Source organism: Lucilia sericata, unplaced genomic scaffold (assembly GCF_015586225.1).
Source record: "Lucilia sericata isolate MDLA Ls3-8-SP2 unplaced genomic scaffold, ASM1558622v1 Contig000245F_arrow, whole genome shotgun sequence".
Lineage (NCBI taxonomy): Eukaryota > Metazoa > Arthropoda > Insecta > Diptera > Calliphoridae > Lucilia > Lucilia sericata.
Window position 1 is genome coordinate 354,146 of NW_023994271.1, and position 13,301 is coordinate 367,446.

The 13,301-nt window shown below is 28.3% G+C and overlaps 1 protein-coding gene across 3 annotated transcripts in view; it reads left to right on the plus strand.

The window, feature by feature from the left end:
- The first annotated feature begins 768 nt into the window (after nucleotides 1-768).
- LOC119602620 (calcium/calmodulin-dependent 3',5'-cyclic nucleotide phosphodiesterase 1) overlaps nucleotides 769-13,301 on the plus strand; it is a 94,753-nt gene continuing 82,220 nt past the window's right edge. For all 3 annotated transcript variants that reach the window (XM_037954230.1, XM_037954231.1, XM_037954232.1), the window contains exon 1: nucleotides 769-1,360. In XM_037954230.1, the coding sequence (XP_037810158.1) occupies nucleotides 931-1,360 (430 nt within the window). In that variant the 5' untranslated portion in view covers nucleotides 769-930. The remainder of the gene's footprint in view (nucleotides 1,361-13,301) is intronic.

Below are 13,301 nucleotides of genomic sequence, written 5' to 3' on the forward strand. Positions count from 1 at the left end.
AGCTATAAGAGATAATATGTAGCTACGACGAGGACATGGGGATTCTATATTAGTGATTTTTTCTTGAAAACACTTCCTCTTTACGTATGTATGTGAAATTTCATTAGAATCGGGCAAACCATTTAGGAGTTTCAGAAAGATTTCCCTCTATTTATATATCGCTGTGTGCCCCAATTTTTGCCTATTTAATTTAATTTTTAATAAAAAAAATTTAAAAATTACTTTTATACAATAAACATTTATTTTTACGATTTAAAAAAATTTTATAAATTATTTATAAATTGTATAAATTGCAAAAATTAACTTTTTATTTGAATTATAACAGATGGTTAGGTTTATTTCTTGTTTTACAACATTTTAACATATTTTTTCGTTGCTATAATAATATAGTTGTAAAAAATAACTATAAAATATTATTGAAATATTCGATTAATGCACGAAATTTTTTCGAATTATTCTTTATTCTGAATTGCAAAAATGTTATTCGTTCGAAGAAAAAATATTTTTTTCTTCAATTCGAATGCCAACCCTAAATACGGTTTTAATGGAAAAATTTAAAAAAACTTTGATTTGATATTTTTTATAAATAATTTTTTTTAATAAAACAAAGAGTTTTAACAAATTCTTTCAAATTACATAATTTGTTTTATTTATTTTATCTTAAAAAATTATTATTATATTATTCTTTAAACAGTTATTGTGAATAATGAAATAAAGTAAAATAAAATACTATAAAAATTTGAGTTTTAAAATCAAACACAAATACAGATATAAACTTCATCAGGTATGTAGCGACAGCTGGTTTCATAAAATAACTTTTACGCTTTAAACATGGATTTCAAATAAGACTTAAAAGCATTTAAACGGTTACGTTCAAAATTGTTTTTTTAATGAATCTTCCCTTTCGTAAGTTACGACGTTTATAAAAAAATGAGTGAAAAAGTTGATGCAATAAAACCGCGCCGTGAAAAACCACAAAGCCTAGAGGGTATTCAAGCTACAAAATCTCTTAATGATTCCTGTGGCTCCGATTCATCCATCAATTGTGGTTCCGATAAACGTTTATCGCGAAATCGTTCTCGCGGTTCGGAGACACGATCGCAACGTGATCACTCTTCGGATGGTGTGATGACAACCTCAAAGTCAGATATAAAAACGGATGCAGAGTTGTGTAATGAGTTCGATGTTAATGATGGTTGCCAGCGTAGAGAAAGTTTTAACTACGACGACAGCAGTCCAAGTGGTCAAGGTTCTTTTTCAAAGTCAGGCTTGGGCAGATCATTGCGTTTAACGAGTATGGCGGGTGGTACAACAACCAGAAAATGTGTTTTAACTTTAGATGGTTATTCCTATGTTATAGGTAAGTTGTCAGATGGAGTTTAGTCTTTTTTACAAAGCGATTAAATTTGTAAAAGAACAGTAAACTATTTATATTGAATATTTATACAAAATATTTTTTTTTAATGTCATGTTATTTTAGAAATTTAGAAAATAAAATTATACTGTTCTTGTTTTTACTATTTTACCTTAGGTCTCAACGGATTTAGAAAGTGGAAACTGAGGCCTTTATAAGGATATACATACATATATGATGTTTAAGTAACGTCGATAAATATTTGTGCATTTCTTAAACTAACATATTTTTGACTTTAGTTTTGCATCGTTTTCCAAGTTTTCGGATATTTTTACAACTCTATTTTATAAAAGAGCCCTACTACTTATTAATTCATTAGAAAACTATGTACATATATTCTGGGTAAAGTTCAACTTTGTTCTTAAAAATCCGTTAACAATTGACTAAGTAATTGATATTTTTCTTAGTACAACGTTTTTGTAAGCATTATATTTTTAACATTAACATTGAAACAAAAAAATATTTTTTATAATTTGCTAAAATTTGTAATTCTATGTAAAAATTTTAAAAACTTAAAAATTTTCCGAAAAATTACGACATTTGTAATAATTTTGGAGTTGTATACAAATTTGTGTTATGTCATTGAAATCATCTCTCAAAGACCTTTCATATGATACCAAATTTGTGCATGGTTTATTTGCCAGAAATATGAAAAAAATCAAAAAAAAAACCTTAAAAAAGGACATTTTTATCCTTTGATCTAGCTCACCAAATATTGACGTCAAAATTTTGAGAAATAGTATCTTAGAATGAAATAAATTTTCATTTTCGGTGGGAACATCAGCGACTTCCATTTTGGGGCCACCTTAATGTACATTAGAGGGTCCAATAAATATCAACTTTGAATGGGTTTTATTTCGTTCATTAGTATTTAAAAATAGCCGGTGTAAAATTTTAATCCAATCGGACAACAGCGTAAAAGTTTTCTCAAAAGTTTTTAACTTTCGAAATAAATCTTATCATTTAGGTTAAGACATTAACATCGAAGAACAAATAACAATGTTATATACACCCATATACACATAAGTATATTCAGAAAATATGAATTTTTGTGTTGTTTTCTCATTGTTTTACATGTGAAAATTGTGAAAACAAAATAGTACAGGCCACCAAATTTTTAACCTAGAGATCATAATATACCTTTCTAATGAATTGAGCAGCGCTGATTCCGAATCTAAACGGCGCTGTTGTAAAATCTCAAATATGGCCAAAAACATGCATTTTTAGTTTATTTAATTATATAGATTTAATTATTTTTGGAAAAATCCAAAAAAGGGATATCACTTTATTACTTTTAATCGATTTCCCGCACGGGTTCCCGTTATACAATTGAACTACTTAAAATTTTACTACACCAGTTAGAATAAAGAAAATAAGTCTACAAGAAAAAAAGAAAATCGATATTTTTTGGGGTCCTCTAATGTACATAAAATCTTATACAGTTTTAGTGCGACCGCATAAGGAACATAACTGTTCTAAAGGTCATTTATCATTCTGAAAAATCTATGGCAATTTTTTCTTCAACATTTGTAGATTATGTTTTACAAAGAGAAAAGTAATGCTGTAGCTTAAAGAAAAATTTCTCATGTTCAAAAATACAGAACGGAAAGAACATGAATGAACGAAATATATGCATTAAAATGCTGTAATATATTTCAACTGCAGCAAATAAATGATTACACAATACACGTATTTAGCCAAAAAAAGAGAAAAAATGAAATAAAATACATTGCAAGTGTATTATGTTGGACTGCATGCTGTCAGATAAAATAAAAAGTAGTTAATTTCACGCTAAACTTAATGTTAAATATTTGACACTATATACACTCAACATAAAAGCAGAGTAAAGGAGAATAAATACCGAATAAAAATATCATACTAATAAAATACATTTTTCATAATATGAATATAAATTGAATACAATTTAACCAAAGATGCCATTTATATTTATGTTTTTGTCGAAAATGTATACATTCTTATATATGTATGTATTTTGCGTAAAATATACTTAATATTTTTTTTCTTTAACCTTTCAGAAGTCCTTGAAAATTGCAGTTATTGAACAAACATTCAAACACATAAACAATTACTTTCACTTGCAAAAAAACAAGCATTTCCGTTGAGTGTTTTCTAGTTTTATGCACATAGGCACGGGTTCATCTTCATTCATTATTACAGTCAAACACGTTTTTAACGAACTCCGTTGACCAGTAAAATTCTTCGTTATAAGCAAGAGAAGTTTTTGTAGATCAAAAAATATAGTGGCATTTTCTGCACTTTAAATATTAAAAGAATATGAATTATACATTTATTTCAGTTTCATTATAAAAAATCACCATTGATTTTATTTGTTCATATATTTTTTTTTAACAAATTAGTGCTTTTCAAACAAAGCTGTATATTTTCTTATGAATTCAACACCAAATTTTTGAATTTCGTTATAAAATAAGGAAAATTTAATGAAATCGTACCTGGGGCACCGATAAGTAGTTCGTTTTATGCGAGGATTCATTATAAAAGATGTTTTTTATATGAAAATGGTTATCAAAATGTCAGACTTGAGAAATAGTTCATAAAAACCGAGAATTCGTTATAACCGAGTTCGTTATAAACGAATTTGACTGTATATCCATTCTTATATACAAACATGTGTACATTTAATTGTCTTTTCCTCATTTTCGTCTCTTCCAGATATTCCCTACCCTCGCTATAACTCTTTATACAGTCATTCAATTATTGCGGTTAAATATTTTGGGCGCCTACATACTGACAATACCATAAATAACCTTAAATACCGAGACAATCTTTAAAAGGCAGCAGAGGCACAAACAACAAGAAAGGACATAAAACGAATGAAAAATATTAAAACCCACACACACCTCTGACAACAACGTCAATACATACATATACAAAGAAATGGGCTCAGGAGGGATGGGGTGCGATCGAAGGAAAAGGTTGAACGTTTCGTGGGGAAAACGGAAATGTAAAAGATGGTTTGAGACTTTAGCCACGGTAAGGACAGACAGTCGCTCCAAAGAGAAAGACAACATGGTGCAGAAGGTACAGACATCAGACAGACCTCCATAGGGGACATCAGACATACGACAGACCGAACATACAGACAGACAGACATACAGACAGGACAGACAGTACAAGACAGACAGAAGACAGACAGACAGACGGACAGACAGACAGCATACAGCCAGAAGCAGACAGACAGACAGTACAGACAGACCTACAGACATACAGACAGACAGACATACAGACAGACAGACAGACAGACAGAACAGACATGACAGACATACATACAGACAAGACATACATAATGACATACAGACATACAGACAGACAGACAGACAGACATACAGACAGACTATACGACTACATGAATACAGACTAACAGACAGTACAGACATACATACATACATACATACATACATACCATACATACATACCTACATACATTACATACATACATACATACATACATACATACATACATACATACATACAACATACAACATACATACATACATACATACATACATACATACAACAACATACATACATATATCTTTATAACACAAATTAAATTATTTTTTAATTCATACCCAGCAAAAATCTGAAATTTTTGGTAATAGCCAGTAGTTATTCATACATTACTTGGTAATGAGTGTTCATTATCATCCACATATTTCATTTAGCTGAATAGGTTATTACTGGTAAAGAACAAAACAATTTGGATTTGTTATGGCTCAATTGTCTAGGTCATTCGTTTAACAAACAGGAGGTTCGTGGTTCGAGCCCTGCTGGATACTGTTTATTTTTTTTTTTTCAAAATTACATTCATTTATATATTTTTGTAAAAAGTCGTTCTCAAAAAGCAACATGTTAATGGAGCATCGAGTAAGCGGCTGTAGTGAGAAACATAGAAAACAACTGAATGCCTGGGTTCAAATTCCCGGCCGAGAAATTTTTTTATTTTTTGTTTTCTACATACAAAGTCGGCCCAAAATAACTAGCTATCACATAACATATTTGTAGGTTTATTTGTAACTAGTTATTTCGCAAAGTTTTTGTAATCAAATTAGTAACCATTTATTAATTTGTTTAAGGTAGGTACATATTATTTGAACCTCGTCGAACAAAAATAATTAGATATTCACCCCAAAATTAATTAGTTTCCACGTGATTCCAATATTACTTTCTAGATTACTAGGTAATGAAAATTTTTGCTGGGTAAATATGTAATAAAATTAATTAAAGCCTGTAAAGAATTAAGTTTGAATTATATGAAGTTATCGGAAAGGAAAAATGTAAACATTTTTGCAAAAACTTTGTTTCTCTAGTTATACATCACTCTGTTTTTTTTTTTTTTTTTATTTAAAACAAAAAAAAAATTGTTTCTGAAAGACCCCTTTCGTGGGTGTTTTCTTCATAAATACTTAAATGTAGATGTATAAATGTTTGTTAAAAAATTAATTAAAATTTGTTTTATGTTATTGACAGGTTTTAAAGTACTGAAAAACACCGAACAACTGACACAACAAATCCTTTCTTTTTACAGACAAATACGTATAAATGAATAAGTTTTTCCCACCATATTTAATTTATTCGTCAGATATAATCAGAAAAAACATTGAAATTGATTTTATTTCGTAAGTTGGTATCTGGTTTCAACAAAAAACTTTTGGAAAACAAGTGTATTACATAATAATATTGTTGAATGCACTAATTCTAAATAACGGCCATACCTTTAATTGAATATAAAAATTGTTTCTCAAAAGATGCATTTCGGTTAACGCAATAATTTTTATTTTTTAAGTTTTATATAAAAATAATTTTGATTATTATTTTATGAGTTTTATATATTACTTAGAAAATAATAATTATTTATTAAGTTTTTATTTTGTTTGAAAAATGAAAATTATTCTTGAGTTTTATCTTTGAGTTTTTTAATGCAATTTTCAAATAAAGTGCAAGTATTAATTTTAACTTTTCACAATCTACAAGGCTTAGCTATGGTAATATTTACAAAAATTTGCAAAAAGAAACATCAATACTGGGAATATGTGCGTTAGTTTTACGACATTTTGATTATTTTTGCAAATTTCAAATTTTAAATGCCATACCCAAAAACTCCAAACAAAAAACACTGAAAAACGCAATCTTACTTTTCCGATGCGATCAAAAAAGTTTCCGCACCACTTCCGCTACCTCTGTAGAGGAAGAAGTGCGGACCCGTCTATACAGAATAATTTTTGAAAAAATTTTGTTGTTGTAAACATCAAAATTAAAAATCATGTTTTCACAAATATATGTTAAGTAAAAATTTATTTAAATTAAGATCAGAGGTTTTGTATTGTAAAGTTATATTTACGATAAAGATAAATTTAAATAAAACTTGTTTAAAGTTGAATATCATCCCTTACAAATTTGCTGCTGAATGAAATGTGTTTTTATACACTACTAAAAAAATCTTATTTTGCTTTTAATGCACTCGATAGTTAAAGCACACTTTAGCCTTAAAAACCATTAACAAAATTATGATATTCATAAACAAATAATAAACGTATATTAACTATTGTGCTGATTTATGTTTAAGTTGGCAGCACTGTACAATATGGCTGTCATTTTATGTGTTAGTGTTGCGTACAATTAGGATAAAATATTCGTTGATTCGGTTTTCTTAATTTCATATTTTTGTTTATAAAAGATTTTTGACAATAAAAACAAACTTTTAAGAAAAATAAATATATATATGGCTTTAATAAATGTCTATTTAGTTCAGATGTATAAATATAACATATAATTTCTAATTATTATTAAAAGTATCCGAATAACGGATATTTTGCGACAAAATAACATCACTATGACACATTTTCTTATTTTTACTTATTTTCCTTGTAATTTTTGATAAATTTTTGCAAATATTGATAGATTTCTTTGATATTTGACTAATTTTAATCCCGCGAATATATTTTGCATTAGTATAACACTAATCAATATAATTTACATGGTTAATTACTTTATGGCATTATATTTAACCAACAAACTTTGAAAAAGCCAAAACAAATGATTTTGTTCATCATTTGGTTGACAGACGGGCATTTCCAAATTGCTTAAAAATAGTACTGGACAATTGGAATATTGTCAAATATTCATGCATTAATCCAATAATGCCTAGATTTGAGTTTTTTCCTCAAAATATAATCGTTTAAAAATTTTCTGGGATTTTATTTACAAATTTGTAAACGTTAAAATTAGAATTTTTAGATTTTATTTTAAAAGAAACCATAATTACTTTTCGCAATCAACCTAAAATTACCGGAAAATCTTTATCTGAGAAAAAAATTGTTAAAAATCAAGTTATTGTTGGCTTAAAGAAGGGTCGAGCCTACAATAAAATTCTTCTAATTGTCAATGGTTTATTGAAGGTGTTTTAAGCTATTTCACGTTTATAAATACGATTTTCCTGAATTTTGCCTAAAATTGTTTAATAAACCTAAAATAAGTTTTTATAAATACAGCCGTACATCATTAGGTTTGTGATGCTGTTGTAACGCACAAAATATTGGTTTTTCTTAATTATGTTACACAATATTACTCTTAAAATGAGCAGATGGGTGTCTGATACTTTTTTGAAATTCGTACTTTTAAGGGTGAAAATGTTTTTTTAGCACATTATGAAAAGTTATTCGACTTATTGACGTATACCTTTTAAATTACGTACTAACTCTGTAATATTTATTCAAAGAAAATATTTGATAATTTTTATAGAATTTTAAAAATAGTTGATTTACTCACACAAAATAAGATATTAGTATATTATGTATTTTGGAAATCGGGTACTAAGACCTATATAAGACCAAATTCGGGTAAATTGTTTTGGCACTTTTTATCTCTCAAATGATACTTTTTAGATTTTCTAAATATTCAACATAGAAACATAAATTTGAACATGTATTGGTCCTTTTCCATTCTTCAAATGGTACCTTTTAGATTCTCTATAGTGAGGAATCGAAACACATGATACACGGTCCTTATTAAATAAGAATTTATTGAGAGAGATATTTGTACTTTTTCGTTTTTCAGAAGGTACTTTTTGAATTTTTTACAATATTGAACATAGAATGAGAATCTAATGAAAGGGACTTTTGGTACTTTTTTGAAATTTTCTATAATGTGGAAACTAAACGAATGAAATTAAAAATACACACTCCTTACTGAATGGGAATTTTTTCACGTGATAAATTTTAATAATATTGAACGTAAAAATAGAAACATTTTAATCTATTAAAATTTTCTAAAAAAGTAATCAAAATTTTGGTTAGGATTACGAAGCACCCAGTTATCAAGATAATTTGATTAAATTTGCAACAAGGGCCAAGGACGACGCCTATTGAAAATACTAGTATCTCTACCAAATTGGCTGCACTGATTTTTTTTACAAAACTTTAGGATTATACTGACTCTTGTTATGATCGGGATTCAATTGAGCGAAGCTCCCATACAAAGCCCCCCTCAGAAAATTACTCGAGCGTACTTAATTCCCTTATAAACATTGATATTACTAGTATTAGGTGCTTAATTCAATAATAAGTCATTATACTCACACTGGTGTAGGGTATTATATGGTCTGCCATGACCGACTATACTTTCATACTTGTTTATAATGCTATTTGATACGAAAAAAAAACATGCCAATGAAATCTTAAGATCAACACACATAAATCCGGCTGAATCTAAGGTAACTAACTGTTGACTTGTATTCTTGCTATGAAAACTTATTGATGCTTATGATGAGATTTTATAAGAATTCTTAACAGTTTTGCTTTCATTTGGAGGAATTCTTTGATGTTTTTTCATCAGTTGAAAAAGTACACAATTTTCTTTTTATTTCATAGAAATGTATAAAACAGTGAAATTGGAAATAGTTATATAAATTTGTTTTTAAACACAATATGTGATTTTTCACAATTTCACGGAATGTAATTTTGATTTAAAGATTTTGCAATTTTTTTATTAATTCAGTTTTACAATATATACAATATTTGATTAAATTTTTTCTAATAATTTAAAAAATAAATTTCTATTTATTAAGTGTACATTACTTTGGTAAGACATTTTTTAATTCAACTCTCACTATAGTAAGTACATCGCTTGTCCTTGTGATTCCACAAACACATTCTAGAAGTTTACGTGATATTATTTTAAATATTGTTCTTGCCGTCGTATTTCTGTCGGAATTTCTTTATTTCTTCTGTTGCCATTATAATATTCATTTTTATCTTATTTATATTTTTCTTGTTGTTGTGCCATAAATAAATGTTAATATTAAGAGAAATGTTAAATTATTAAATTTTATAATATGTTTTTTTAATGGTTTTTTCTTAACGCTACTAAGACCAAAGGAAATTATCATGAATAAAAGATCATAATTAGGCATTATTACAGCATAGAGTTACTTTTGTGGAATATATTCTAGTGTTCTAGTTAAAATTACGAAGAAAGGGATTGGTGTCAACAACAATAGCAATTTGTAATCATAAACATAATTTCTTGACAGTTGCTGAACTACTTAAGGGTAACTGGAACGTACGTTCGTACATATGCAGGTAGTTGTAGCACAAACATGTTTTTATACTCAAATTAATTAATTTATTTTTAACTACTTAACCAAATCATTATAAAGTTATCCTTAATATTTAGAAACATGTAAAATAAGTTTTTTTTAAGCAATAATACTAAAAAATATAAAAAAACAAGAGTTTCAAGTTTGTAAGAAACTGTTTGCCTTCAAGGACTTACATAAGTTAAAGTCTCATGTTAAAATCTTTTCCTAAAGAATGATCTTTATTAAACTGGAGTACTAGAAAATTAAACGTAAGCAAATAAGAGTAATGCACAAGTTTGACTGATTCTAGTCTTTTCATTTGCGTGTTCTTTTCCTGCAACTATAAGTGGTACGTACATACACATACATACATGCAATGATTACAGGTTTAACCCAATAAACATTGATTCATACCCTGTGAACATTTTTGAAAATTTGCTTAACTAAATAATGTATTTTTCAAATTGTTTTCAAATTAAAAAGTGTAGCAAAAAACAAAAAACGTTTAATAAAATATAATGTGTGATATTTATAAAATTTTCAAAGTTCTGTTTCAATTGAACATAGAAAATTTTCTTCAACAAATAAATTATTTTAGAAAATAAAAACAGAACATTTTTTCTACAGCAAGGGAGCGTATAAACGCTATATATAGGAGAAATAATCGTAGATATAATTGAAGAAAATTATAAAATGAATGTATGAATGAATGTCTTATTTTCAGGTGATGTAAACAATATATATGAAGTTTGCAATTCAAGCTTATTTTTGAATACATTTGAAAAATAGGTTTGATTTCTAATTTTTTCTCCTCCCTGATCATAACCTTAAATTTTTTGCATAATGTAATTTATACATAATTGTACTCTTATATTCTTTACATTTGTTAAAAAATTTATTTAATTTCTATTTCTTTCAGGTGAGTCTTTCGGTATTCCAAAAACAAATTTAATTCGGTATGTAGCAACCACATTCCATAAAATAAAAATTTTAATTTTTTAAGTTCTGTTTTAGTTCGGTTAGTTGAGTTCTAGTTCAGTTCTACTTCAGTTCTAGTTCAAGTTCAGTTCTAGTTCAGTTCTAGTTCAGTTCTAGTTCAGTTCTAGTTCAGTTCTAGTTCAGTTCTAGTTCAGTTCTAGTTCAGTTCTAGTTCAGTTCTAGTGTGAGTCAGTTCTAGTTCAGTTCTAGTTCAGTTCTAGTTCAGTTCTAGTTCATGTTCTAGTTCAGTTCTAGTTCAGTTTCTAGTTAAGTTAGTTCAGTTCTAGTTCAGTCTAGTTCAGTTCTAGTTCAGTTCTAGTTCAGTTCTCAGTTCAGTTCAGTCAGGTTCTAGTTCAGTTGTAGTTCAGTTCTAGTTCAGTTCTAGTTCAGTTCTAGTTCAGTTCTAGTTCAGTTCTAGTCAGTTCTAGTTTCAGTTCTATTCAGGTCTAGTTCAGTTCTAGTTCAGTTCTAGTTCAGTTCTAGTTCAGTTCTAGTTCAGTTCTAGTTCAGTTCTAGTTCAGTTCTAGTTCAGTTCTAGTTCAGTTCTAGTTCAGTTCTAGTTCAGTTCTAGTTCAGTTCTAGTTCAGTTCTAGTTCAGTTCTAGTTCAGTTCTAGTTCAGTTCTAGTTCAGTTCTAGTTCAGTTCTAGTTCAGTTCTAGTTCAGTTCTAGTTCAGTTCTAGTTCAGTTCTAGTTCAGTTCTAGTTCAGTTCTAGTTCAGTTCTAGTTCAGTTCTAGTTCAGTTCTAGTTCAGTTCTAGTTCAGTTCTAGTTCAGTTCTAGTTCAGTTCTAGTTCAGTTCTAGTTCAGTTCTAGTTCAGTTCTAGTTCAGTTCTAGTTCAGTTCTAGTTCAGTTCTAGTTCAGTTCTAGTTCAGTTCTAGTTCAGTTCTAGTTCAGTTCTAGTTCAGTTCTAGTTCAGTTCTAGTTCAGTTCTAGTTCAGTTCTAGTTCAGTTCTAGTTCAGTTCTAGTTCAGTTCTAGTTCAGTTCTAGTTCAGTTCTAGTTCAGTTCTAGTTCAGTTCTAGTTCAGTTCTAGTTCAGTTCTAGTTCAGTTCTAGTTCAGTTCTAGTTCAGTTCTAGTTCAGTTCTAGTTCAGTTCTAGTTCAGTTCTAGTTCAGTTCTAGTTCAGTTCTAGTTCAGTTCTAGTTCAGTTCTAGTTCAGTTCTAGTTCAGTTCTAGTTCAGTTCTAGTTCAGTTCTAGTTCAGTTCTAGTTCAGTTCTAGTTCAGTTCTAGTTCAGTTCTAGTTTCGTTCTAGTTCAGTTCTAGTTCAGTTCTAGTTCAGTTCTAGGTTCAGTTCTAGTTCAGTTCTAGTTCAGTTCTAGTTCAGTTCTAGTTCAGTTCTAGTTCAGTTCTAGTTCATTTCTTAGTTCAGTTCTAGTTCAGTTCTAGTTCAGTTCTAGTTCAGTTCTAGTTCAGTTCTAGTTCAGTTCTTAGTCAGTTCTAGTTCAGTTCTAGTTCAGTTTCTAGTTCAGTTCTAGTTCAGTTCTAGTTCAGTTCTAGTTCAGTTATAGTTCATTCTAGTTCCCGTTCTAGTTCAGTTCTAGTTCAGTTCTAGTTCCGTTCTATTTTAAAACATACAAAAAATAAAAAAATATAAATATTTTTTATAAATCTATGAACATTTAAATATTGAAGGGTCTAGTTCAATAATTAATAAGTCAATATCCAATTATTAGATTAAGTTCATCCACACTTTTTAAATTTACAAAACATGTATGAATATAAATTTGTAGAACTTGCAATGTATTTTTTTAAAATGATACCTTTTATTAAAATTCAACTTGGTCCATTTATTATTCCATAAATTGTACATTAAAAGACCAACTAATATGACGTTCGCTGCTTTAACAATAGATTTCACTATAGCACGACGTTCTCTACAATAAAAAACGGAAAGTTTTAAATTTGTGCATAAAAAACAATTAAATAACATAAAAAACTTACACTGAAAAACCAAGTGGAATACGACACACTAAAGCTTGATGGCCCATTAGAGTTAAACTGTTTTTACCAGCAGTAGAGTTGAAAGAGATTTTAAATCTAAACAAAACCATTTCAAATAAATATTACATAGAAGTTGTTTGAAATAAAATAGCTGATGCGTATTAAGATTTATTTTAAAAGCTCTAATGTTACTCATACGTATTGGTTTTTGGTTTTTAGGTGAAATTTGGCAAGGAACATTTTTGATTTACTTATTATTTCTTGTAAAAAATGTAACTAAAGCTCAAAAACTGCAATAGCTAGAGCCCTTCAATTTTGTATGGACAGCTTTGGCATCATATGAACATATG